We start from the raw sequence: 27,539 nt of genomic DNA on the forward strand, positions 1-27,539 counted from the left end.
ACACTGGCTGTGATCCACCAACTATAGCACTCCAGCCCTGAAAGGAGCCCTTTTCCTTACATGCCCTGTTGGTTAGTAATAGCCAAGATGCTGGGTGGGAAGAAGGGAGAGAGAGAGGGAGGGAGGAAGGGATATTCTCTGAAGAGCAAGAGGGCAGCTGGCTTCTTTCACAGCTGTGTGGGTGGCAGTGAGCTAAGACGTCCCTGTTCTCTTCTCCATCAATCAAGGGGGCAATCAAGAAAAAATGTCCAGTTTAAAAAGTTCAAAAAGAAAAATCAAACCACAACAACCTCCAAATTATATTAATTTGGTGATGGCCTGACACTCTGGAAACCAATCATGGGAAGGGGCAACCCTCACTTCCTCCTGCTCTTGGATGACGTTAGCCCTTTTTCTTTTTCTGGGGTTGGTCTCCATGGAGCAACCCAGTCTGGCCTGGGCTCCTCACCACAGCAAGGAGGAAAACACAGAACTTTGTTCTCTCCTCTCTGGATAATGGTGGCCAGGATAGAAGTTCATGGGCAATGAGAAGCCTGGGCCCTCCTGCACAAGGTTGGCATCAAGCAAAATTGCATTAGCTAATAGAATAGTATCCTTGTGCAAGTTATTTCACCCCGCTGAGCCTCAGGGCCCTCCTCATTAAACTGGGAAAATAATACTACCTACCCTCCTGATGCCCTTATTTATTCCTGTCTTTAGGTCCTTTTTATTTACCTCTTCTGCCTTTTTTTTTTTTTGAAACAGGGTGTCGCTCTGTCACCCAGGCTGGAATGCAGTGGCACAATCACAGCTCACTACAGCCTTGAACTCCTGATCTCAAGCAATCTTCCCACCTCAGCCTCCCACATAGCTGGGACCACAGGCATGTGCCACCACACCTGGCTAAGTTTTTTTCTTTTTAAAAATGATTTGTAGAGATGAGGAGATGAGGTCCCCCCTCCTGCCTCGAACTTGCAAAGTGCTGGGATTACAGGCATGGGTCACCATGCTCAGCCTCTTCTACCTCTTTTTTCTCCTCTTTGCATCCTCCTTTCTTGCACTGCCTTCTCGGTAGTCCCCTCCACCCCATATGGACTTAAATAATTCTTGATTTTCATGGCCCCTGTGAACTTGCTTCTTCCCCCATTCCTTCCCATTTTAATAGTGCCATCGTATACCCAGTTTCTCAGGCTAGAATCTAAGAAGTCATCCTTGATTACCTTCTTCCCCACAACACATACATTTAATCCATTAGCATGTCTTACAGGTGATTCCTCCAAAACATATCCTGAATCTGACCATTTCCCACCCTCTGCTACCACCCTAATTCTGGCCACCATCGCCACTTGCCTAGATAACTACAAAGTTCTCCTAACTGGTCTTGCTATTTATTTAGTTTTTAGAGATGGGGTTTTGCTATGTGGCCCAGGCTGGTCTGAAACTCCTGGGCTCAAGCAATCCTCTGGCCTCAGCCTCCCAAATTGCTGAGATTACAGGCATGCCATCTGCCATCATGCCCAGCTCCTTGTCTTGCTTCTTTTACTTTTGCCCCTTAGAACCTGTTCTCTGCATAGAAGAGTCATATTTCTGAAACATATAAATTAAATTATATCACTCTCCTACTCAAAACACTGCATGGGCTTCCAAATTGTTTGTCATGGCCTACAAAGCCCCATATGGTCCTTGCCTTGCATCTTCAACCTCTGATGACTGTGCTGCAGCTGCAGGGGCTCCCTTCTGTCCCTCACGCATGCTTTTCTTTTTCTTTTTTTTTTTTTTTTTGAGACGGAGTTTTGCTCTTATTGCCCAGGCTGGAGTGCAATGGCGCGATCTCGGCTCACCGCAACCTCCACCTCCCAGGTTCAAGCAATTCTCCTGCCTCAGCCTTCCCAAGTAGCTGGGATTATAGGCATGTGCCACCAAGCCCGGCTAATTTTGTGTTTTTAGTAGAGATGGGGTTTCTCCATGTGGGCCAGGCTGGTCTCGAACTCCCGACCTCAGGAGATCCACTCACCTCGGCCTCCCAAAGTGCTGGGCTTACAGGCATGAGCCACTGCGCCTGGCGTTTTGCTTATTTTTGTCTCAGGGCCTTCACCTGCATGATCCCTTCCTGTCTCGGTTCAGATGGTACCTCCTCAGAGAGAGCTTCCTTGAGGCACCTACATAAATGAATTCTGTACCCACCTACTCTTGAGCACACCACTGGTGTGTGTGTATGTGCGTGTTACTTATTTCTGAAACTGTCCTGTTTCTTTATCTATGCACGTATTATTGGTCCATGCCATGTGTTGTCCGTGGTTCTTCTCCAGTTACAAGAATAGTACTTGCGGCCAGGCGCAGTGGCTCATGCCTATAATCCCAGCACTTTGAGAGGCTGAGGAGGGAAGATTGCTTGAGCCTAGGAGTTCAGGACCAGCCTAGGCAACATAGTGAGACCCTGTCTTTACAAAAAAATACAAAAATTAGCCGGGTGTAATGGTGTGTTCCTGCAGTCCCAGCTACTCAGGAGGATTGCTCGAGTCCAGGAGGTCGCAGCTATAATGAGCTGTTATCACACCACTGCACTGCACTGCAGCCAGGGTGACAGAGTGAGACCCTGTCTCAGAAAAACAAAACAAAACAAAACAAAAAAAGAATAGTTCTTGGCACATTATCAGTACCCAGTGAATTTTTTGGGTGAATAAATTAATGTCCTTGCTCCAAAATCACTTCTCTTTCTTTTCTCTGTCAAAATGCCCTCTCCTTCAGAGCATGGATCTCATTCGGAAGGTGATAGGGAGACCTCCACAAACGTTTGCTGAATGAATGAAGCTGAAATGAATTACACCATCAAAGAATGCCAGCCTCTTAACGCATAGCTATTCCCAGGAGGATTAGCATTCTCAAACAGGAAGCTTGAATTTCAGGCACTGTTGACAAAGGGAAGAATTTCAGGGCAGCCGAGTTGAAGTGATATTTTTGGACAGAGTTGCTGTTCCATGGCTTCTTAAATCCAGAGATACTTATTAAGACCCTTTAGGGCTCCTTTGAAACTGAAGTTGACATTAAAATATGAAACAGTGATAGAAAAGGATTGTTTGTTTATAAGGAAAGAATTGTAGACTGGGAATCAGAAGCCTGGGTTTTAATCCTAGATGTGAGACTACAGTAAGTAATTAGCTCCTTGGGCAGGTCGCTTAAGATAACCAACATTAACTGAGTATCTAGCTCATGCCTGGCCCTGAGCTAGGCACTTTACTCACACATATAATTTTTATTTTTCTGAGACAGGATTTCACTCCCTTGTCCAGGCTGGAGTGCAGTGTCGCAATCACGGTTCACTGCAGCCTCGACCTCCCAGGCTCAAGCCATCCTCCCACCTCAATAACCCAAGTAGCTGGGACTTACAGGTGCTTGCCACCAAGCCTGTCTAGCTTTTGCATTTTTTGTAGAGAGGGGTTTTTCCATGTTGCCCAAGCTGGTCTCAAAATCCTGAGCTCAAGCCATCCGCCTGCCTTGGCCTTCCAAAGTGCTGGGATTACAGGCATGAGCTACTGTGCCCAGGCACACATATAATTTTTGCAACTCTTTAAGGTAAATATTTTTAGTGTCTCTATTTTATAGACTGGGAGACAGGTTCAGAGAGGTTAGGTATCATGTGTGAGGGCACTTCCCTGATAACAGTGGGAGCTGGATTCAGCCACACGTTTAGGTCAGTCTGCATTCCTGTTTTCTTCCACTTCCCCCTGACAAGACCTCTTGGGCCACCTTTCAGGAATCTGTTAACTGGGGGCAACAGAAGAAACTTTTTTTTGAGATGGAGTCTTGCTGTGTCACCCAGACTGGATTGCAGTGGTGTGATCTCGGCTCACTGCAATCTCTGCTTCCCGAATTCAAGTGATTCTCCTGCCTCAGCATCTCGGGTACCTGGGATTACAGGAGTGCAGCACCACACACAGCTAATTTTTGTATTTTTAGTAGAGACAGGGTTTTACCATGTTGGCCAACCTGGTCTCAAACTCCTGACCTCAAATGATCTGCCCACCTCAGCCTCCCAAAGTGCTGGGATTACAGACATGACCCACTGTTCTGGCCCCAGAAACCCTTGAGCTCTAAGGAGTTGCTCTCTAAGATCTTTTTTCTTCTTTTCTTTCTTTTTCTTTCTTTCTTTCTTTCTTTTTTTTTTTTAAGAGATAGGGTCTTGCTCTGTTGCCTAGGCTGGAGTACAGCAGTGTGATTATAGCTCACTGCAACCTCAAACTCCTGGGCTCAAAGGATCCTCCCACCTCAGCCTCCCAAGTAGCTAGAACTGCAGGTACATGCCACCACATCAGGCTAATGTTTACATTTTTTTTTTTTGGTAGAGATGAGGGTCTCACTATGTTGCCCAGGCTGGCCTCGAACTCCTGGCCTCAAGTGATTATTCTGCCTCAGCCTCCCAAAATGCTAGGAATCCAGGCGTGAGCGACTGTGTCCAGCCATTAAGTTCCTGTTAGTATTATTTCTCCACCATATTATTTCTGGATATGGGAAAAGAGAAAACAACTCTGGGACAGAGAACTCATTTAGGAATGTAGCTTAGTGTTTACAGTGAAGGTTTGAAAATTAGGCTCCTTGAGTTTACATTCTGCCTTTACCACTTTCCTTAGGCACACATTTAACATCTCTCAATTGCTTCTCAATTTTCCTCATCTATAACACGGATACAGTAAGTTGTGTTGAGATGTAAATGAGATAGTGCCTGTAAAGTGTGCAGCCCAGTGTGCGATACATACTGAGCATTCCATGAAATGTTAAATGTTTATTAAGCGAATAATGATTATTATGAACACTATAAAAGAAAGTTTCTCAAAGGAGGCTGAAAGGGGAGCCCAGAGAGAAGAGGTAGATGCTTTTTAGTGCTCAGGGAGGGCCAGATTTCTTCTGACAGCCCGTCTTGAGAAATGGCTGCAGGTTCAGAGGCTCCTAGGGCCACTGTATAAACCAAGAAGATGCCCAGAGGAACTCCAGAGGACCTCTGCTGAAGGGAATTCCCATGAGAAACAGGGGCAGAGGAGAGAGCAGTTGAAAGGCAGGAAGCCCTGAGCCTGCAGGAAACATTGGCTGGAGAAACAAAGTGTGCTTGGAAAAGCCCAGCTCAGGACAAGAGCTTGAGACTGAAAGCTTGGAAGCAGGAAAGGGAGCCCCAGGAGAGTTCAAAGTAACTCACTACTCCAGTTATTTCTGATGTCTTTATTATTCTCTCTGATTACCACAGATAATACATTGGTACTTCATAGAACTTTATGCAATGCAAATAGCAAAGGAGTTCCCTATTCAAGTTTTTAAATTTTTTTTTTTTTTTTTTTTTTTTTAGACAGGGCCTCACTCTGTCACCCAGGCTGGAGTACAGTGGTACAATCACAGCTCACTGCAGCCTCAACCTCCTAGGCTGAAGTGATCCTCCTGCCTCAGCCTCCCAAGTAGCTGGGATTACAAGCACACACCATCATGCCTGGCTAATTTTTTTTTTTTGAGATGGAATCTTACTCTGCTGCCCAGGCTGGAGTGCAATGGTGCGATCTCGGATCACTGCGAACTTCTGTCTCCCAGGTTCAAGAGATTCTCCTGCCTCAGCCTCCCAAGTAGCTGGGATTACAGGTGTCTGTCACCACGCCTGGCTAATTTTTGTATTTTTAGTAGAGACGGGGTTTCACTATGTTGGCCAGGCTGGTCTCAAACTCCTAACCTCAGGTGATCCACCTGCCTCGGCCTCCCAAAGTGCTGGGATTACAGGTGTGGGCCACCGCGCTTGGCCTGGCTAATTTTTTTATTTTTTGTAGAAACAGGGTTTCACCATGTTGCCCAGGCTGGCCTTGAACTCCTGGGCTCAAGTGATCCTCCTGCCTCTGCCTTCCAAAGAGCTGAGATTACAGATGTGACCCACCACAGCTGGCCCTAAAAATTCATATTTGGTGAATTTCTCAACGTGAATACGCTCATGTAGCCCGCATCCCAACCATGGCACAACTTATCAGAACACCAGAAGTCCCTCTCTTCCAGTCTTTACTGATCACAATGGGAGTCTTTTTCCTGATTTTTTTTCACCATAGTTTTGCCTGTTTTTAAATTTTAAGTAAATGGAATCACACAGTATATACTTTTTTGTGAATCTGGCTTCTTTCACTGAGCAATATGTTTTGCAACTCATTCCTATTGCTATTTAGTACTTCACTGTATAGATATATCCCCAATTTATTCATTTTTATCATCAAATACTGATGGGTATTTGGATGGTTTCCAGTTTTTAGTTATTGTAAATAATGCTTGGATTAATCTTGTGCATATCTTTTTTTTTTTTTTTTTTTTTTTTTTTGAGAAGGAGTCTCACTCTGTCGCCCAGGCTGGAGTGCAATGGCGTGATCTCCGCTCACTGCAACCTCCACCTGCCAGGTTCAAGCAATTCTCCTGCCTCAGCCTCCAAAGTAGCTGGGACTACAGGCGCATATCACCATGCCTGGCTAAGTTTTTGTATTTTTAATAGAGATGGGGTCTCACCATGCTGGCCAGGCTGGTCTCGAACTCCTGACCTCATGATCCACCTGTCTCGGCCACCTAAAGTGCTGGGATTACAGGCGTGAGCCAGCGTGCCCAGCCTCTTGTTCATATCTTCTGGTGAACATATGCACTCATTTCTCTTGAATCCCCAGGAGTGGAATTACTCCTGGGGTATGCATATGTTCAGCTTCAATAGTTACTGGTGCCTAAAGTCTTGAAAGGATGTTCCAAGTATATACAAGATCTCTGTGCGGGCTCCTGGAGAAACTTCAGAATATCACAACTCTGCAAGGGAAGAGGATGAGGAAGGGGCAGCCCAGTGGCACTTGTCCAGTGCTACTGCACTGCCCCAGTCCACTTGATGGACTGTCCAATCCACCAGGACACATGACATGCCCCAAATTCCACTTTCATTTTGTCACCACCATCCACATTCCCCAACAGAGACCCCTCTCTAATCCAATCACACTTTCAGGGCAGCATTGGATTGCATGTCTGTCCACTTGCTGGCATTGGACTGAATTGTATTTCCTGCATTCATTCATCCAGGTAACAAATATTGAGTGCCTACCACTCAATTGCATTGTCTTAGAATCTAGGAGAGGAGCAATGTACACACCCCTACCCTCATGGAGCTAACATTTTCATAGGAGGAGATGGACTATAAACAAATAGGAATATGTTAGTGGTGATAAAAAGCAATGTAAGAAGAGTAAGAGTAGGATGGGAGAAGGAATGTGCTGTTGTTTAATAGGGTGGTCAGGGAAGGCCTGCAGAGCAGACAAGATCTGAAAGACATGATCACTCTGGCTATTACACTGGAAATATGTTATATGGAAGCAAGATGGAACTAGAAAGGCAGAGGCCATCACAAAAGTGCAGGCATGAGATGATGCGAAATTGGACTGGGTGATGGTAGTGGCAGTGATGAGAAGTGGTTGCATACAGCATGTATTCTAAAGGTAGGGCTGACAAGATTTGCTGATGGATTGGCTGTGGAGCAAGATAGGGTAGTCAAAGACATCTTGTTCTTGCCAGAAGCAATGCCTGCTCATATGTGCAGCATAGGAGTAGATCCTGAGTCCAGGGCCTGTTGACTGAATGGGTGGATATCTTCCCTGATTACAGCCAGCTAAACATGCTGTGTGAAAGATCTGTTCTTATCTCAGAGATAGCATGGTATAAGTACTAAGACAAAATAATTGGAGCCAGACTACTAGTCCCAGCTCTGTCATTTACTAGCTGTGTATCCTCAGGCAAGTTACACAACCACTTTGAGCCTCAGTTTCCCCTTCTGGAAAAATGGGACAGTAATAGTACCTGCATCGCAGAATTGTTGTGGTAGTATACATAAATAGGCCTGGTATAGAGCCTACCACCAAGTCAGGGCTTAGGAAATAACTAAGTTAAACCAGTTCCCAGTTAAAACAAACAGACAAAAGGCTATGGAATAAGGGTTATCTTTATTTGGATTGCAAAGTATAAATATGAACCAGGTTTGGAAATACAAGTTGTAACAGTTCAGAAATGGCACCAGAAACTTCCAGAAAGGACCATGACAGCATACCTTCATCGTTTTGGTGAGGTGGGTGGGATTATACAAAGCCTTCCCCACCTCCAACCTTCTCGGTAGCAATTGGCAGGTAATCAGTTACCAAGAACAGTCAGCTCCAATGTTCCCTGTTCCTTCTCAGCCTTTTGCTTTGCTAATACCTTCTCCAGACTGTCCTCTGCTGCACTGACCCCTGCATGGAGTAGCACCAGAAGAATGGCAGGAGTTAGAGAAATGTCTTGACACAAGGGAAAGTGAGTTCCCACGCTGTGGGCCTGGGGCCGTGGGGGTGAGGGACCAGGAAAGCTACAGGCATGGAAGCCCAACCTCTTCTGAGACTTGGCAGGGAGAGGACACGGGGAGACACTGATATCTGTTACACTTTGACATCAGCACCTTGGGCTTTCAAAACACAAATGGTAGACAAAATCGCCTAGGCAAGACTGCAGTCCAACTCATAGAGTGGCTCTGACCAAGTTAACCCCTACATCCTGACCATACAGAGCTCCCGCAGTGGCACTCTGACCACGGAAGATCTGCAGAAATGTAGACAGACAATAAATTACTACAGATGGGTCACAGAACCATCCCAGCTTTGTGGCAAGGGTGGGTGGCACTAAGCCAGATTGTGGGGATGAGGAGTGGAGGGCCAGGAAATTGCCAAAGTAACAGTCTAGGCACTTGAAATATTATTGTTAGATTGTTAAAAACTAAATAAATTAACATACATAGAATAAAATAAATATATAATTTAAGAGGCATTTACAAACAACAACAAAAATAGTTGTTATTTTTCCATCTGGGTAGAAGTCCCAAAATTCAGTTCTCAGGCTTGTGGTATTTCACAGTTAACTCATCAAATCCAGCACTGGAGGGTCCCAATGGCAGATCCCTTGGTGGTACTTGAGTACATGGCTTCTCAATCTTTGTTGCTTTCTTCCAGTTCACAAATCTTTCCTTCTTGCTCTCCTTCTTCTTCTTCTTTTTTTTTTTGCAGTCAAAGATCCTGGAGCATATGGAATTTAACCGGCATTCTAATCCAGAAGATAAGTGTTTAAACAAACTTATGAGGGGAAGTGGGGTTTGGTGGAGGGGAATCAGAAGGGCATGAAGGTCCCTTGCTTTTGCTTTCTTCTTACCCAGATACCATCGGACATACTCTGTTTGGCACTTGAAGGCTCTGGTATTTTGGCAAAGCAATTATGGGAGGCCCAATCCTAGACAGCAACTGGGGACGAAGGAGTCTTTGTGACTAGATGGAAGTCTTTCCCCTCTGCAGTCTGAAATCACCTTGTGTCTTCTCAGAGGTAGCAGTCCCCAGCCGATTCCTAAAGCACAAAAGGAAAGTATGTAAAGCCAGGTCCAGTCTAAAGAAGTCTTAAGATTTTCCAGGTCCAGTCTTTTTTATTTTTAAACTTTTTGAGACAGGGTTTCACTCTGTCTCCCAGGGGAGGAGAGGGGAGGGGAAGGGAGGGGATGAGGGTGGGAGAAGCTGTCCTCTCAGGCATCTCTCTTAGGTGTCTCTCTAGCAACTTTTACCTTAAGTGAAGCACTGAGTCTTTTTGAAAATAATTCTGCAATGGGATATTAATGTCACAGTAGCCTGGCCCCCAACCCCTAGATGAAGAATTCAGCACCCACTGAAGCACAGCCAGGAAAGGGGACAAAGAATAATCATGTCATGGGGCAAAGGATGGAGCATTACCTTGAGCACAAGTCTCTCTCAGTGGGAATTAGTCATGCCCAACTTCACTTTCTCTTCATTTTCCACATCATAACCTCCTCTCCTATGGTACCTGAGGAAGATAAGTTTTGTGAATAAGCCCTGCCTGCTATGACAAAGTGCAGGTCCAGAGCAGGTCCTTCCAAAGAACTCTGCCATGGTGGTTTCCTCTACTACTTGGAAAAGCCCAGACAGTAGGGCAGCCCAAACTCTGGTCAAAGGCCCAACTGCCCCGAGGAACTCCTGTCTCTAACAGCAGGATGCAATTTACAAAGAGCTTTCACCTCATTTACGTGATCCTCACAACATCCTTATGAGGTAGATGGACAAAGATTACAATCACTACAAGGTTACAATCTTCAGAAAGACAGTAACTTGTTCCAGGTCTCATGACAGATGAGTTACACTGCTTGAAAACAGGCATAGAGCCGGGCACGGTGGCTCATGCCTGTAATCCCAGCACTTTGGGAGGCCGAGGCGGGCGGATCACGAGGTCAGGAGATCGAGACCATCCTGGCTAACACGGTGAAACCCCGTCTCTACTAAAAAATAGAAAAAATTAGCTGGGCGTGGTGGCGGGTGCCTGTAGTCCCAGCTACTCGGGAGGCTGAGGCAGGAGAATGGCGTGAACCCAGGAGGCGGAGTTTGCAGTGAGCCGAGATCATACCACTGCACTCCAGCCTGGGCGACAGGGCAAGACTCTGTCTCAAAAAAAAAAAAAAAAGAAAGAAAGAAAGAAAACAGGCATAGGGTGCTTGGTGGGTCTCCCAAGCTAGAGCATACCTGGATTAGAAGCAGGGCCTGAGGTCCAGACGCCTCAGAAGTGGAAGGATATACCACTAGCACCACCCACACCTTGACTACCAAACCACATACTAATGCCATCAAAGAACAGCCCGGAGAAAGAAATGTGTGACAAAGTGACTCCATGAGTGGGTAGCTGGGTCACGGAGGCAGGAAAAGAACTCCTGTGAGGAGCAGAACCTACTATGGCCTCGCAAATTTGACCCTGGGCTCTAGACACAGGACTCATGTCATGCCAGAAATACCAGGTTTTTGGAGAATCTACACCCCGGAGCTAGCCCATGATTTGGAAAGATTGAGGGAAGTGCATGTGACCATCAAGGAGAGGGCCCAGGAGGAGGAAGAATGGGAGTGATTTGCAGAAACAGCCTGCAGGGGACCCCAACACTCACCTAAACATGAGAAGCCCCACGATGACCAGCAGACAGACAGATGACAGCACCACAGCCACCACGGCCAGGATGGTTGTGTGGTCATAGGTATATAAGCGATTTTCCACTGGGAGGCTCAGCCCATGACACCTCTCTCCATGGTAACCTGGGTGGCAGCTAGTTCAAGACAGAACAAGAAGGAGATGGAGTTAGTGCTTTGGCCTCTCTTGGCAATGGCCCACCTGCATAAGCCAAACCCCATTCCTCATACCCTTAGCCTGTCAATCCCTGACCACGATCCCTGCCCATCCTCCATCCTTCTCCTCTAGTAGAAAACTCTTTAAAGCCCCTCTGAAAGCTCTGTAGCATTCCTCTCTCACTTGACACCCTCCCCTTTTCCATTTCCTCTGGTTCTCTGGGCTGAGAATCCTGTTCTAGGCATGGAAAAAGCAAGGGAGGACTTGAAGGCCTCAGCTAGATATGTTCCACGTGTGGCTGATTTATGACACGTGTGTTCAGGCGTTCTGTTTAAGCCACTTATGAGGGCTTGGGCACAAGAGCTGGTAGGCTAAATTGAGGGAATTCGTATCACTCCCTCCAGTGAGGCCCCTCAACATTCTGACCCAGAAATAAACCCAGCCTTCCCCATCGTGCTTCCAGCGTCCAGTCCCTCTCCACTGCTGTCCAGCCTATTAATAGGCCCTGTGCCTCTGCCAGGAGTTGTTTTTCTCAAGTTTCCTTCATTTAACTCCAGCTCCCCCTGGGTGCAGGGCCCAACTTGGGAGCTCAACTCTGGCCTTTGGCCTCTGCACGCTGAGCTACCAGGCCTCTTTCATCACAGGACAAACCAAACAAATCAAGAAACATCTTTCTGCCCAGCTGCCCTGCCGGAGCATGGAAGAATGTCAGAAACAATCCCTTGGCTCTTCTCACTCAAGAAATAAATCACATGGCAACTGCCTTTTCTTTTTCTTTTTCTCTTTTTTTTTGAGACAGAGTCTTGCTCTGTCTCCCAGGCTGGAGTGCAGTGGCGCAATCTTGGCTCACTGCAACCCCTACCTCCGGATTCAAGTGATTCTCCTGCCCCAGCCTCCCGAGTAGCTGGGATTACAGGTGCCCACCACCACGCCCAGCTAATTTTTGTAATTTTTTAGAAGAGACGGAGTTTCACCATGTTAGCTAGGCTGGTCTCGAACTCCTGACCTCAGGTGATCCACCCGCCTCTGCCTCCCAATGTGCAAGGATTACAGGCATGAGCCACCACACCCGGCTGGCAACTGCCTTTTCTAACACAAAGCATTTCCTTGAAGCTCTTAGAAAGACTCGGACGTGCTTACAGTTGAAGAAGCACATTCACAACCTTTCCTTTATCTGAGCATCCCAGAGATCCTTTGATATTAAGTAGGAGCCCTGTTTTACAGAAAGGTGGAGTGGTTTTCCCAAGGTCACACAGTAAGACAGAAATGAAGATGTAGATGTAGACTGTCTGACTCTGAGCTCAGTGTGCTGCCCACTCACACCTGACAACTGCCTACCATCCAGCCAGGGGGCACAGTGGCACTGTCTGCCTGCGGACTTTAGACCACCAGCTGCTGAAGGAAGCACCAAGAACCTGGTGGCCCTCTTTCCTGAGCTGTGCTTTCTCTGGGAAGGAGGTGCTTTCTCTGGTACCTCAGAACAAGGAATCCCTTCTTCCTGCGGACAGAGCACCAGGGAAGCTCCAAGAGACAGACTTGTCCACAACCAGCAGTGGCAGAGGGGCCAGGCTGGGTGGTACTGCATTCTTGCTTTCCTGCCCTGAGCCTCTCCCTGCCCTAGTTCCTCCTGGGTACTTCGAGAAACCACCTCACAGCAGGATAAATGTAGGTCAGGCCCACTATACACATAGCACAGTCCACAGTTCCTTGCCCAGCCTCTCCATGTATCTGTCCCATCAGCCCATGTAGGCCTAAAAGCAACCCCTATCCTGCCAGGACATGGAGGACACTTGCACGAGCACCCCTGGAAAATCACTTGTGCACAGCAGTTTACCATTCACAAGCCACTAGCCTTATCTACTAGCTCAACTGAGCCTCCTAACATTCTGGTAGGCAGGTACAACCCCATATTACAGATGGAAAAGCTAAGATTAAGGGTCAGAGAAATTAAGTGATTCACCAAAAGTGGCACAACTAGGAAGCAGCAGGGCTAAGACTAGGAACAAGTCTTGGCAGATTCCAAATTCATCATTCCTTCCACTGTGAACAATGCAGAATAGTGCAGGTAACTCCAAGGAAGCATATCTGATAGGCTCCTGGGGGGCAGTCTGACCCTTCTCTCTGACTATGTTATTATTATTTATTACTCATAACTTGAATAATAAAGAATAATAATTAGCAATCATTGAAGGCTTACCATGAGCCAAGTACTTTGTGCTAACTGCTTTACAAGAATTATTTCATTTAAAGCCAGCTCTGTGAAGGAGAAGTTACTAGCCCCATTTTAAAGATGGACTGAGGCTTAGCTTTTGTTAAACACCTCGCCCAAGGTTACAAAGCTAGTGAGTCGTAGAGCCAGGATTCAACAGCAGTCTGGATGACTTCAGAGACTTTGCTTTCCTGGGAGGGGGGAAGCTGAAGTTGAGTCTGTTTTTCACTTCCAGTCCATCATTCAAACTCCACAGGTAGTTACTCAGAAGATAGAAATAAAGTTTGGCCTCAGAGTCCCGCAATTCAGTTACATAATCCCTCCACCCCCACCCTGAGTCAAAAGGATAATAATGTAAACATCCTAATATTACCTACCTCCCCCTCCCTTTGCAGACAACTCCTGGCTTCCCCAGAGAAGGAGGGGGGATGAGTACATTCCAAGCATCCCAGGGTAGGGGCAAAATTTTGTGTCTTGTCCAGAGCCAGCCACCCACCAGACTAGGACACATTCTTCCCACCCATGTCTGTGACCCATTTCAGAACCTGTATTACAACAGATGCAAGAACCTTCTAGGGTCCAGAGACATCTTCCAAACTGGATTTCTCCACCTTTACCCCAGGAGGTGGAGGGGACACGTCTGGATGGAGGAGACTGAGTGCATGAGTTCCAGACTGGTTCTGCTGCTATTTCTAGCCAGGTAATTTTGGGCAAGTCACGTTACCTTTCTAAACATTGGTTTCCTCATGTAAAACACAGGGATAAGAAATGCCTACTTCAGTAGAGTATTGTGAAAAGATAAAATGAGGTAATACAAATGAAAGGGCTTAATAAAGGCCAAGTCCCACATTGTGTGAGTTATTACATAATCAGACTCCAGAGGTTACTGCCCATGGCCTGAGCAAGGGGGCACCCAAGTCAGATGGAGACAAGAGAAGCGGGATCACCATTCCTTCTTAGCACCTGGGCAGTGAGGCCAAGTAGAGCCCCCCAGCCTGTCTCTCCTCCAGCTCTGAGTCCTCCTCAGCCCAAGTGTCCCCAGTTTTCCTCCAGCCACAGGAAACTCTGCAGCCAATTTCTGGGTAGGCAACTAGTCAGGAATCCCAGGAAACTACTCTTTTATTTATTTATGATTATTATTTTTTTGAGATGGAGTTTTGCTCTTGTTGCCTAGGCTGGAGTGCAATGGCACGATCTCGGCTCACTGCAAGTTCTGCCTCCTGGGTTTGAGAGATTCTCCTGCCTCAGCCTCCCTAGTAGCTGAGATTACAGGCGCCCGCCACAACGCCCAGCTAATTTTTGTATTTTTAGTAGAGACGGGGTTTCTCTATGTTGGCCAGGCTGGTCTCGAACTCCTGACCTCAGGCGACCCACCTGCCTCGGCCTCCCAAAGTGCTGTGATTACAGGTGTGAGCCACTGTGCCCAGCAGAAACTACTCTTTGAGGGCAACTTTTGGCTGGTGACACAAAAAGAGTTTTCCTGTTCATGGTGGCTGCAGAGGGCTAGTTTAGGAAGCCAGCTAGCCTCAGGCTCACCACAGCAGCCTGGACACACCCTGGCTAGTGGTTCCTGGGTCTGGAGTCAAACAAGAGCCACAAAGATCCCCAGATGAACGTGCACAGATGTCACATTCCCCCAAACCAGGATTTCTGTATTCTTGCTGCTTTCTGCCCTGAGTAGCAAGGGCAGGAGGCAGTAGGGGGCCAGTCCAGACATGCAATCAACCCCCTGAAAATCTGCCCAGGAAGTGGTGGCCCACGCCTGTAATCCCAGCACTTTGGGAGTCCAAGGCAGGCTGATTACTTGAGGTTAGGAGTTCAAGACCAGCCTGGCCAACATGGTGAAACCCCATCTCCACAAAAATTTAAAAATTAGCCAGATGTGGGGGCATGTGCCTGTAATACCAGCTGCTCAGGAGGCTGAAGCAGGAAAATCACTTTAATCTGGGAGGCGGAGGCTGCAGAGAGCCGAGATTGTGTCACTGCACTCCAGCCTGGGTGACAGAGCGAGATTCCATCTCAAAAAAAAAAAAGGCTAGATATGGTGGCTCATGCCTGTAATCCCAGCACTTTGGGAGGCTGAGGCAGGCGGATCACCTGAGGTCAAGAGTTCAAGACCAGCCTGGCCAACATGGCAAAACCACGTCTCTACTAAAAATATAAAAATTATTAATTGGGCATGGTGGCAGGTGCCTGTAGTCCCAGCCACTTAGGAGGCTGAGGCAGGAGAATTGCTTGAACCCAGGAGGCAGAGGTTGCAGTGAGCTGAGATCACACCACTGCACCCCAGCATGGGAGACAGAGTGAGACTCTGTCTCAAAAAAAAAAAAAAAAAAAAAGAAAGAAAGAAAGAAAAGAAAAAAGAAAAAGAAAATTCTGCCCAAGAAGTTAATGTAAAGTTTTCAAATCAGATTGCTGTGCTGTTAGACTAGTAAAAGAATAAGAGACCTCTAGGACCACAGCTGCCCTCTGCCCTCTATAAAATGCTGCTCCAACTCTATAAGGACAGATACAGGAAAGAAAGATGAAAGCCAACACCCAGTACAGCCTGAGGGCATGAAAAGCATGTTGGACTAGGAGTCAGGTACTGAGACTCTGTCTTATTTCCAACTACTTGTTTAGCTATTGACCTCAGGCAAATTACTTCCTATTTTCTGGCTCCAGTTTCATCACCTTTCAAGTAGAGGTACCAAGTCCTGCCTACTCAGCAGAGGGCTTTTGAAAAATCCCAGGAAACTATATCTCTCCAGCTCCTAAAGTAGTGTCTGCCACCAAATAGGGGCTCAACATACTTGGGCTCAACTCATATTATATATAAACACTGAAACTCTGGGACAAAGGAGAGATGACATCATTATAGTTATCACTATCCCTAGGGACCACTGGGAAGGTGGCCTGGGCACCCATATCAGGTTCTCTGGGTTTAGGTGGTCATCCGAGTCCAGCTCTCCAGGAGGGCAAACTTATAAGGCCTCTCAACCACACAGTGCAAGCCCCACATCCATCCACCAAAATGCCCAGGACCAATCTAGTATAGACAGATTCCTGACCTCAATCCACCTTGACTACTTGAGTCACCTTCTTCACCCTGTACTAATGATGCCATTTTACAAATTTAAGATGAACATTTCCCACCCTGTCCCAAGACCTTGGGAAGGATAATATGGGGGCTTTCTATGCCACTCTTAAACAACTCCCTCTAATACCAAGCTCCTGACAAGGATGTTATAGGAAAGGATGCACAAGTGACTGTGGACATGGTGGGGAGTGATGGGTCTGTCTGCCAACTGCCAAATACAGGGCAGCTCTGCTGTGTGTGATCAGACAAAACAAGGAAGCTTTAAAAAGCTAAGGGATCTGCACCAATCACCAGTAGAAGGGATGCCAGGCACGCCGCCTTCTTGACAGGCTGGAGGCAGTGTGCATACAACAGTCTCTTGGCCCTGTCCAGAGTCTCCCACTAAGGGCCCCAGAGCCTGCCTCCCCACAGGGAAGGGAACAGATGTTTGCAGCCTGACGCAGGGTGTTGGCCTCAGGCACAGTGGCAACATTATGCCTGCCAGAGAGCATGGCAGTGCTGTCATCCCTGAGGGGTTGCCAAGGCAGCCGTTTGCTGGGTTTGGCTTAGGAGAGAGGCTAAGGAACCCACAGCCCCTCCACCCACACACCTACCCAGGGAAGGGGTGATGTTGCCTGACCGGGGGCTGATGCCTAATGGGTCAGGTTCCATTTCCTGTGAACCCTGCACAAAGGAATTGTTCTCCCACACTGTGGCCAAAGGCCAGTACTCTCCATGTCTCCCACCTCCTGGTCCTTGCTGGGATAAGGAAGAAGAAAGAGAGGCCTCAACCTGCCGCCATGATGATCCCTCTCTGTACAGTCCTGCCATGCCTCACAGTCAATCCACATTTGCACACTTACATGCACATAAACCCAAATACACACATAGCTATACAACATGCATCCAAATGCACCTCCTACCTTCCTACAGGAGCGCTACTCTGCCCTGGAAGCCCACTCTGCCATGTTTCCTACTGGCTTCTCCCTCCCAGAGTAGGGCATCAGGCAAGAATGAAGGGCCTGCCTTCAGGTGCCAGCTGTCCTAGCCACATGCTCATTTCTGGGCAAGCAGGAAATGTCCCCAAGGATTAAAGCACGTCACAAAACCATACCACAGGAAATTGCATCCTATAGGGGGGAGGGGGCTTCCGCTGACTAAAAATATATTTCCCCTCCTCCCAACTTCCGCCCAGAGGTTGAGAAGAAACTGGGTGAAATTATGAATTCAAGGAACAGTGACAACGAGGAACAGCCACGTGGCTGACAAAGTGTGCTGATAAGATTCAGCCCTGGGGAAGGGGCACTTACATGCAGGAGGGAGCCCGGAGCTCCTTCACATATTTGCATTCTCCATGGATGCAGAAGTCCTTGTATTTCCGAAGACATGGGTCCCTCTTCTTCCCTAGCCCCTTGCCTTTCTTCTTTCTTTTCCCGTGCTCCTCCTTGTTTGGTGTGGCCAGTGCTTGTGGCTTGGAGGATAAAGTGACTGTAGGAGAAAAGCACTCTGTTAAAGTCTGACTCTCTGGGAAGAAAATCAGAAGAGCATAGTGCTTGAAAGGAGTATATATGCTTTGATCCCACCTGAAGTCAGAGATCTGGGAAGGCCCCTTAGCTCAGTGCCTCCTAAGAGGCAGAAGGAAGAGCAGGAAGATTGGGCAGAACCACCAGAAAGAGGGAACCTTGGTAGGAAGTAGAAGCTAGGGTGGGTCCCAAGGAAGGCATTTCACAGTCTCTGTGTAAGAGCCTCATTCTCAGAATGCTTTTGTTGAGTAACTGGGCAATTCTACCAACCTCACCTCCACCCCACTGTCCACCTTACACCCCCATCTCCTACTCCCCCACACCCCTTCATTCTATTTTGGCCTTCAATCAGCCTCATTTCCTGATGCTGTACTCAGTGAACCACTTGCAGAAAGACAGAGTCACACACAAAAATTGCTTCTAGAGAAGGTACTTGGAGGTTTTGGGGTTGGAGGGCTCCTAATATAAGAACAGTGTCCATGTGTTCAGGTGGTCTCTTCTGGGGCAACCCTTAGTACTATGAGCCCAGGGCAGAGCCTGGCTCAGGAACAGCAAGCAGGCCAGCCCTGGTCACGGCCTTGCTTTTTCAACTTCAAGCAAAATATTTAACTTGCACACCCTTTACAGCTAACCCACTTTCTCAAAGATTCATTCATATTTAACCCCCAATGTCCTGTTTATAGCTCTCTGGGTTGGGGGGTACAGGGTGTACAAGGGATAGAAAAATGGAAAGTAAGGAACTGTCCAGAAGGAACTGGAACAATGATGACTCCCTCCTTCTTTCCATGCTTCAGAGAGACTGGGGGAAAAACAGCCTCACCCAGATACCCAGCTGGGATTGACCAGGGACTATGCCTATCAGCCCAATCCCACCCTTTTATCCCCCATCAGGAAAAAGGTGCCCACATCCATGGCTACAGCCATGTGTCTTACAGAAGGGTAAGCATGATACGTTAGACTAGAGACTTAGAGTCTCAAGCTAGAGGGACTTCAAAGAATACCATGTGGCCAGGCACGGTGGCTCACGCCTGTAATCCCAACACTTTGGGAGGCTGAGGCAGGTGGATCACCTGAGGTCAGGAGTTCGAGACCAGCCTTGCCAACATGGCAAAAATCTCATCTCTACAAAAAATACAAAAATTAGCCGGGCGTGGTGGTGTGTGCCTGTAATCGCAGCTACTCAGGAGGCTGAGGCAGGAGAATCACTTGAACCTGGGAGGCAGAGATTGCAGTGAGCTGAGATCGTGCCATTGCACTCCAGCCTGGGTGACAGAGTGAGACCATGTTTAAAAAAAAAAAAAAGAAAAAAAGAAAAAACTCATGGCAGGCAGAGTGACTTACTCAAGGTCATGCAGGATTGGGATTAGAACTGTGTTCTCTGGACTTCACTCCAATGTCCTTCCTCACCACACCAAGCTGCCTCACACACTCCCATCTCCTCCCTCTCACAAGTCTAGAGCACCTGAGATGCTGATCCAGGCATGAATGGGCTCTGAAGTCCATAGACCTGTGCTCCAATTTCAGCTATTTACTGTGGGCAGTCACTTAACTTCTCTGAACCTCAGGTTCTCAGTAAAATGTGGATAGCCAAAGTAACTATCTCAAAAGGTTGCTATAAGTGTTACATTAGCCAGGATAACATATCAAGTGCCTAGAACACAGTAGGAATTTAATAAATGGTAGTAGTCATTTATTTTAGGTGGTAGGATCCCCAGACCTGAAAAATAGTCCTTGCCCAGCAAAGCCAAAAGAAGGGAAGAGAAGTAGGTGCCAGCAGCCCCCACAGTCTTTCATTTCCTCTCATCCAGTCCCAGGCCCCCTCAGAGCTCAGAAGGTGATACAGGTGGTCAGAGGAACCCAGTGACCAGAGCTTTGGGGAGAGCAAGGCAGGGGGTCCAAGCCAATCAGAAAGGGGAGGGAGAAGGTGCAGGGTGACAGCCAGGCTCCTGCCATGGACAGGGAGCAGTGAGTCAGGTCTGCAGAGGTATGAGGAGCAGCCGTGTGGGTGGGGGGTGGGGGTGGGGTGAGTCACAGCCCAGCCCTGCCCAGCCTAGGAGGAGAGGGCCAGGAGAATCCAGGCTGTTCAGGTCATGGGCAACCCCAGAGGGCCACTGGGAGAGGACGAAGTATGGGAGCCCAGGCTCAGTTTTGGAGTATGTGCTTGATTTATACAAAGTAGAGAGAGTATCCAAGGAAAGCTCCTGGGAATGAGGGAGAAGGGCAGCTGAGGAGCAGGTGGAACTAGAACAGGTGGGCATCTGTCCAACCAAATATAGTCATTCCAGAGTACAGTGCTGAGTCCTTGCTCTACCCTGGATAATCTCCTCAGGTTTGGAGGCAGGAGAGCTGGCAGGCTCTGGACTCTGCCCTGTACCTGTACTTGGCCACAGCCAAAGAGGCTGGTTGGAGGATCCTACACAGCCCTCCCCATTTGGAGTCTCCTCAGGAATGCAAGGTGCTCAGTAAGCTGCAGGTTTCCGGTAGCATTCACAGATATCCAGCATTTTAATACAGCCCCCTAGGGGCTCAGTGCTCACCATTCACAGCCTCATCTAGGGCGGCCAAGAGCTCCTCATTCCCCTCAGTTTCCCCAATCTGGAGACAGGTGGATGGAGGAGGCTAACACTGCACACTTTCTAGAGATGTGCCTGGGCATCTCCGCATCTGTTACCTCTATTTTATATATAATAGTCATTTGATATGGGAATTAGAACTGGCGCCCATTTTTACATAGTAGCTCTAGGGAAAGCATCTCAACCATTCCTTGTTCCTATCACCCAGCTTACCTAAGAAGAACGTAACAACCCCAGACAACATGTCTGTTTCAATTTGCCCCGGAGTACCCAGAAGGGCAGCAACCCAGCAGGTGAGGCAATGACAAGAGAGAGAGAGAGTGGGACCTATATTCCAGGATCCCCCAGTGCCCATCAGGCCGATCAGCTTTTCCCCGAGGTTCTCCATGAATACCCTCAACCCACAGTATTGCCCAAACAGCAAGAATCTTGGATCTGCTTATTCTTCAACAGCCCACCAAGGTCCAAGGATGGGGGGGCCTCCACACCCACCTCTCAAAAGGTCCAGATCTGCCTCTTGCAAGTCACGGACTTTCCGGTCCCGGCCGCCTCCTAGGGGTAGCAGCTGGTCCGTGGATACAGTGGGAGGGTCCGGGTTGCTGGTTGCAGCAGCTAGCCCTCTCCGAAGCCGCTCCAGGCTCTCGCCAGTCACCAGTGCCGAGAGAACTGCGGGCGAGAGGCCAGGCCGCATCAGACACCCGCCCAGACCCCCGACCAACACGCACCGATGCCGACGCCCGTCCGCCGGAGCGCAAGGGCCCCACCAAGTGGCCCGTGCCGGGTGCGCTGCGGCGACCTTCCCCCATGCCCCCAGCACAGCGCCCCCATCCCCCCGATCTCCGGGGGCGTCGGCAGCCCTCTTACCTGCAGCCAGAAAGAGCTTCAGCACCACCGACGGCAGCAGCTTCATGGTCCCGCACCGAGAGGAGGCGGCGAGGCACCAGTCACTTTCGAAGCGGCGGCCACTGGGCGCTGGCACCAGAGCTGGGCGGCGGAGCTCAGGAGATTCCGCCGGGCACCGTCTGCCGCCCGCCTCTGCGTGCAAGCCTGGCCGGGACCCAGGCGCAGCTCGCTCTTCTTGAGTGTCTTGTCTTGCTCACTCAGCCCGCCCGCGCGGCCGCCCGACCCCGCGCGCCTAGGTCAGGCCAGCCAGCAGCGTGGCCCGCGTAGCTCCTTCGGCCGAATGAGCGCTGCCCGGCTTGCGGCCGGGAATAAGGCTCCAGGAGGCGCCGAAGCTCCGCCCCGCCCGGCGCCGCCCCCTCCCTCCTCCCGTGCTGGGAAGCTCGCCCGGCTCGCGGCGCCGGCAGCGCAGCCCCCGACCCCGCGGGCGCGGCGGAGGACTGGGCGGGAGGAGAGGGCGGCGCTCACATTTTTTGGGACCAGGCCGAGGCCGCCGCGGCCTGATTGTGGGTAGGGCTACTGACCGGCAGGTGGCGGAGAGCGGTTCCTACCTTTCCCCAAACGCCTGTCACTCTGCAGCCTTGTGACTGACTGCTGAGCTGAGTTCTGTTCCGGGCCTGGCCTCTTGCTTCATCTCAGCCCCATACCAGGGGTCTCCATCCCTGTCACCCTCTAAGTTTCAGAAGCCCACCTTTTGGCCTACCAACACGGCAAGTATCGAATAATAATTAATTGATTTATCATTTAAAAATTAGACACGTGAGTGCCAGCCGTTTTCATAAACCCGAGATAACCAGAGTTGAAGTTGCAGGCACTTAGTATCAATCCAGCAAAGGAAGTTAGTACTCTCCTAGTCTCTGGAGTGGCTTCCTCCCATCTTCCCTCAGGGGACATTAGGATTTTTGAACTATGGGTTGTAATTCCCAGGCTTCTGAGATTGGAGAGACACAGGTTGTGAAACAAGCCTTATTCTTTTCTTTGCCTTTGACTGCCACCTTTTTCCTCAACATAAAAAATGAGCCACCCTCCCATAGGACCCAGCTGGCTAACCTAGATTGCTGTTTCACAGACACTAGGTGCTTCTCTTCCAACCCATGTGCTTTTGCAGGGGTCTTCTGGAGTCACTGTCCTGACCCAAAGAAATGAGTGTCTCAGTAGGTATTTCAGTTTCCAGGGACGTGCTGGGGAGAGAGTTGTTTGACACAGGGCTGGGTTGGCTTTCAGAGCCCTGAAATTGTGCCAGATAGAGCACTTGCCGGATTCTGCCTGTGTGTAGGGATAAAAACAGGCCTGCTATTTATACACAGTCTATCCCACTGTCCCTCCCTATCCCCACCTTTGCAGGGGTCAATCTGGCCCTGCCCTCTTAACTTGCTCCAGTAACCTAGGCCTAGGTTTCCATAGTGCACTGGAATCACTGCAGACCTGAGTTTGAATCCTGCCTTTGCTACTGTGTGACCTTGGACAAGAAACTTAATTTCACTGAGCCTCAGTTTTGACGTCTCTCAAATGGAAAAAATAATAACAATAATAATAATGACTACTTTGTAGGGAGCTTTTTGAGAAATGAATGCGGGAACACATAAAAGTAGTTAGTATAGTGCCAGGCACACTATAAGCTGTCAATAAATGTGACCCATTATTATTGTTGCTGTTAATAATAATCACTAAGCACTTGACCACTCTATTTCCTTAGAGGCCTCTTTTCTCTCCCTTCCCTAGATCACTTGCCTTCCCCTAGGCCATATCTGAGGCTTTATGATATAGTTGGGCTGGTTTCAGACAGAAGCTCACCTGTCACCTATTTGGCTAAGAGCCACTGTTAAATTATCCTTTTGGGTGATCAGTATCGGGCCTAGGACCTCAGTGCATGGTCACCGCCCAAGCCATGACTTTGCCCTCCCTCAGCAGCTGCCTGGCCACCTGCTTCCCCAAAACAAAGCCACCTTGGGGTCAAGGCTCTCCCCAGGGGAGGGTGGAGAGAAACACTTCCTGACACATGGTCAAATCACCCCCTTTCCCCCACCCTCGCCAGAGTCACACCCTGCTCTCTTGCCCCAGCCTGCCTTTCTCCCTTCACATGCTCTGTCCTTCCGCCTTCTCACCCCCACATCAGCCTCAGTCCCATTCATGGGGCAACTCCAAACTTTCATCACACCTGGAGCCTCACCCCAGCTAGGTTTGTGTGTCAGCCAGGTTTTACAGGAAGGGCCTGAAAAAAGAAGATAAAAAGCTTGAATTGGATTTGGGACAGTCACTTCCCCTCTCAGAATCTTGGATGTCTCTGAGCAAAGAAAAGGAATCACAATTCATGCTGAGGCAACCTCATTAACTCAATTATATCATAAACATTAACTGAACATTTTTGGGGGGCACTGGGGACATAGAAATAAATAAGACAGCCCAGGACCTGCTTTCACAGAGCTTATATTCTATAGTAGACAGGCAGCACATTAAGGAAATAAACAAGGAAAAACATATCCTATAGTGATAACTGCTAAGATGAAAGTTAAAATACAATGATGTGCTGTAGGATAATATGTTCCAGTGCCCAGGATGACACTTTAGACTGATTAGCAAAGCCTTCTCTGAGCAGGTGACATGTAAGCTGAGGCCTGAATGAGAAGAAGAAATCAGATTTGGGATCATCTATGACAAAAACATTCCAAGATGTGCAAATAGTGCAAAGACTCTGAAATGGAAAAAAGTTGGGAGCATTCAAGGAAAAGCAAGAGGGCCAAAAAAGGAGAGCTATGGGATGATATTGGAACAAAGGCTAGCAACAGATAAAAGAGGACGTTATAAGCCAAGGTAGACACTGGATTTTATGCCCCATTATTGTCAGAATCATATGAGATGTCAATGAGACAGCACTGTCATGCAGGATTCCTCCATATTGTCCCCTCCTCCTGCTCAGGTCTCCCCCACCTGCTCTCTGGATGTCAGGTTGTCAAATGCCAGGAACATAGTCCTAAGGAAGTAGAGTTCAGACAGACAAGCCTGCTTTTATTGACTGTCTATTGACCATGAGCAAACTGAGGCTTGGAGACTGATTAGCCCTGGGCCACCAGTGAGTCAGAAGGGGGCAAGTGCAGAGCAGAAACCCTGGCATCCTGCTTCCCAGCCCATGCGAGTTTCCTGGGCCTCTGGAAAGGCAGGCTCCATGGGACTCTGAGTGCTGCTGACTCACTGCTAGGCCAGAGTTCTTGATTTGGAGAGAGCACTTGCTCCCCAGTGGGGAGGACCTGGAAGAAAGCGGTGCTAGTGGTGACAATTCCCCTGTAATCAACACTGCACATGCATTATCTTGCTTGATCCTCACAACATCCCCCAAACTAGACACTGTTATCATCATCTGCATTTTAAAGGATTGAAGCTTTAAAAGGTAACATCCCAAGGTCACCCAGCTAGTGAGTGTCTCAGCCTCAATTTGAAACCCCCTCGTTCACTTGGGCTTGTGCTCTCCTAAGCTCAACACTCAAATGGATGAGACGACAGCCGCCATCTCTATGCTTCTGTGGAGGGTAACATTATCAGTTTTACTGAGTTTCAGTCCTTCATCTGTTCTGAGGGATAATGATAAGAAACTCTGGCTCACTAGACTGGAAGGACACTTAGGTAAGCACAGCAGGGCAGCTAATGAAATGGATACAGTCTTGGGAGTCAGATACTTGGGGGTTCAAATTTTGTTGGGTTTTTTTTCTTTCTAACTTTGAACATGTTATTCAATTTCTCTTACCTACAGTTTGCTCATCTGAAAAGTGGGGACAATAATAGTAGTTATTATTATAGGGCTTTTGTGATGATTCAGTCAGATCATGTGTATAAAGCGGAATATGATGCCTGGCACATAGTAGGTACTTACTCAATGACAGCGGTTATTATGACCAAATTTTTTTCTTGCTTTCTTTCCTTTTTCTTTTTAAGTGGGAACTTGAATAAAATGTTGGTTTATCATGGAGCTAGCCATCCTCAGAGATGAAGTGTTCCTTTCTGGGAGATGGCCATGCTTATCAAAGAGATGCTAGATCTGCAAGGCCACCCAGAGTTTTGGAAACCTCAACCCAAAAAAGCAACTCAGGCTCAGAGGTCAGAGGGAAGCTGTGCCCCCTGGGGGAGAGGATTCAGCTGCCTTCTCATTCCCCTCTGACCAGAAGTGAATCCTGCACAGCCCTTGAACTCTGCTGCATTGGGGAGAGGGGTAAAGAAGGGCACCTCCATTGAGGGTAGGTCTGACCATGAGCCCAGAGTTACCCAAACTTGGAATGTCAGGATGAGGGGTCATTGCTTCTTGGCCCAGGCTGGCTTCTCTCACCCCATCTGAGACAGTTAATCAAACAGTTTGGGCATACAGCTGGATTAGATTAGAATTCAGGCCTGCCCTTTGGAGTCCCCGTGTACCTTCTTATGCTGGCTGGGCACCTGGAAGTAGCGTGCTTCATGCATATTCAGGGATGAACAGGCTCTGCTGTCTGATTGTTTGGGGCTAGGATCTATTTGAATAGGATGAAGGATAGGAATGGATGAGATAGGGAGAGGCTTTTGGAGGTGAGGGGGTTTCAGGAATCCCTGTCATCTCCAGAAGATGTTGAGGAAGGAATATTTATAATGTGCTGGATCCCAAACCATCCTTCTCTATTTCTGGTCCCATTTTTGTGACTTTGAATGATTAACATCTCCAGACCAAGGACTTTGCCCCTACAGCCATCCCCTCTGTGTTGGCCAGCACAGAGAGGAAGTGATTCCTCCCTCATTACACACCCATCTCTCTCTTCAAGCCTCAGATTCCTCAAGTGAAAAATGAGAACTTGAAACAATTACCCTGCATTCAGGCACCGGCCAGTATGTCCATCATGAATTATTTGCTGTCATGTTGCTGTCAAAAGACTTGAGGAGGCTGGGCGCGGTGGCTCATGCCTGTAATCCCAGCCCTTTGGGAGGCTGAGGTGGGCAGATCACCTGAGGTCAGGAGTTCGAGACCAGCCTGGCCAACATGGCAAAACCCTGTCTCTATTTATTAGTACAAAAATTAGCCGAGCGTTGTGGCAGGCACCTTTTATCCCAGCTACTCAGGAGGCTGAGGCAGGAGAATCACTTGAACCTGGGAGGTGCAGGTTGCGGTGAGCTGTGATGGCACCACTGCACTCTAGACTGGGCGACAAAGCGAGACTCCGTCTCAAAAAAAAAAAAAAAAAAGACTTGGGGAGACAATTCTATAACAATTGACAGTGCCTGATTTATAGGGTGTGATAACCTTTCTCTCTGTGTCTCAGCTTCTTCGTCTATAAGTGGGGAGAATAACAATCTACTTAGGAGGTTCTTGTGACAACTGAAGGAGATAGCATCTCTGAAGTGCTTGGCAAAATGAAAAGCCCTATATAAATACGTCAGAGCTCCTGTTAACTTTTCTGGTGCTTAACCTTGGAATGTGGTCACATCACATTCTGTACCAGGAATGTACAAGTTCGGTTACTCTTAGAAATGCAGTTGCAGGTCTGCAATTTAACAATTTCACATTATCCATTTGCTCGTTTTTTTAACTAAGGGTTGGTCTAAGACAATGGTTCGCAAAGAAAGAGATACTGCCCCCTAGGGGACATTTCAGGAATTTAGTTGTCACTGATGGGGGAGTCCTCAGGCATTTGGGAGAAAAAGGGGTCAGGAAATTACCTGACTGCTTTTGAGTGTCCTACCAGACACATATCAGTAAAAAGCTTGGTTGTAATAACTTGAGCCTAGAATCATCTCTAATTTACACAAAAATATAACAAGAGTTTTTGCAATGACTTCCAGGAATGAAATTAGTGTGAGTTGTTCATTTTGGTGATATCTGAGCTACCAATACAATGCACCTGTTATCAGGCAGTATTTATAGCTGTGACATTCAAGGTAAATCTGTGTGATTGTACTCAGTGGGCTACTTCATTGAGATTTCTGAGTAGTTGTGAGCAGGCATTTGCCAATTGAAATAATGTTATTTTAAAAATCATTTTATCTTTTATATTAATTACGGTTTTTTTATTATTTTGTAGAGAGAGGGTCTTGCTCTGTTGCCCAGGCTGGGATGCAGTAGCACCATCATGGCTCACTGCAGCCTCAACCACCTGGGTTCAAGCGATCCTCCTGCCCCAGCC

At 48.1% G+C, this 27,539-nt stretch overlaps 1 protein-coding gene across 1 annotated transcript; it reads right to left on the reverse strand.

Annotated features, from left to right (window-relative positions):
- Positions 1–7,939: 7,939 nt before the first annotated feature.
- HBEGF (heparin binding EGF like growth factor) lies at positions 7,940–21,786 on the reverse strand. The gene is made up of 6 exons (XM_003829193.4): positions 21,370–21,786; positions 20,998–21,171; positions 17,720–17,897; positions 10,967–11,122; positions 9,753–9,843; positions 7,940–9,375 (listed from the first exon to the last, which is right to left on the reverse strand). Exons 1-5 carry the CDS (start codon positions 21,413–21,415, stop codon positions 9,771–9,773), a joined length of 627 nt encoding a protein of 208 aa, XP_003829241.1. The 5' UTR covers positions 21,416–21,786; the 3' UTR covers positions 7,940–9,375; positions 9,753–9,770.
- Positions 21,787–27,539: the final 5,753 nt, after the last annotated feature.

The sequence above is a fragment of the Pan paniscus genome, chromosome 4 (genome assembly GCF_029289425.2).
Source record: "Pan paniscus chromosome 4, NHGRI_mPanPan1-v2.0_pri, whole genome shotgun sequence".
NCBI classification, from domain to species: Eukaryota; Metazoa; Chordata; class Mammalia; order Primates; family Hominidae; genus Pan; species Pan paniscus.

Coding starts and splice junctions, on each gene's coding strand:
- HBEGF (XM_003829193.4), bottom strand. CDS start 21,415: ATGAAGCTGCTGCCGTCGGTGGTGCTGAAGCTCTTTCTGGCTGCAG. Junction 11,123..17,719: donor CTCCGGGCTCCCTCCTGCAT/GTAAGTGCCCCT, acceptor GTCTTGAACTAG/CTGCCACCCAGGTTACCATG. Junction 9,844..10,966: donor GTGGGGCTTCTCATGTTTAG/GTGAGTGTTGGG, acceptor TATCTTCCTCAG/GTACCATAGGAGAGGAGGTT.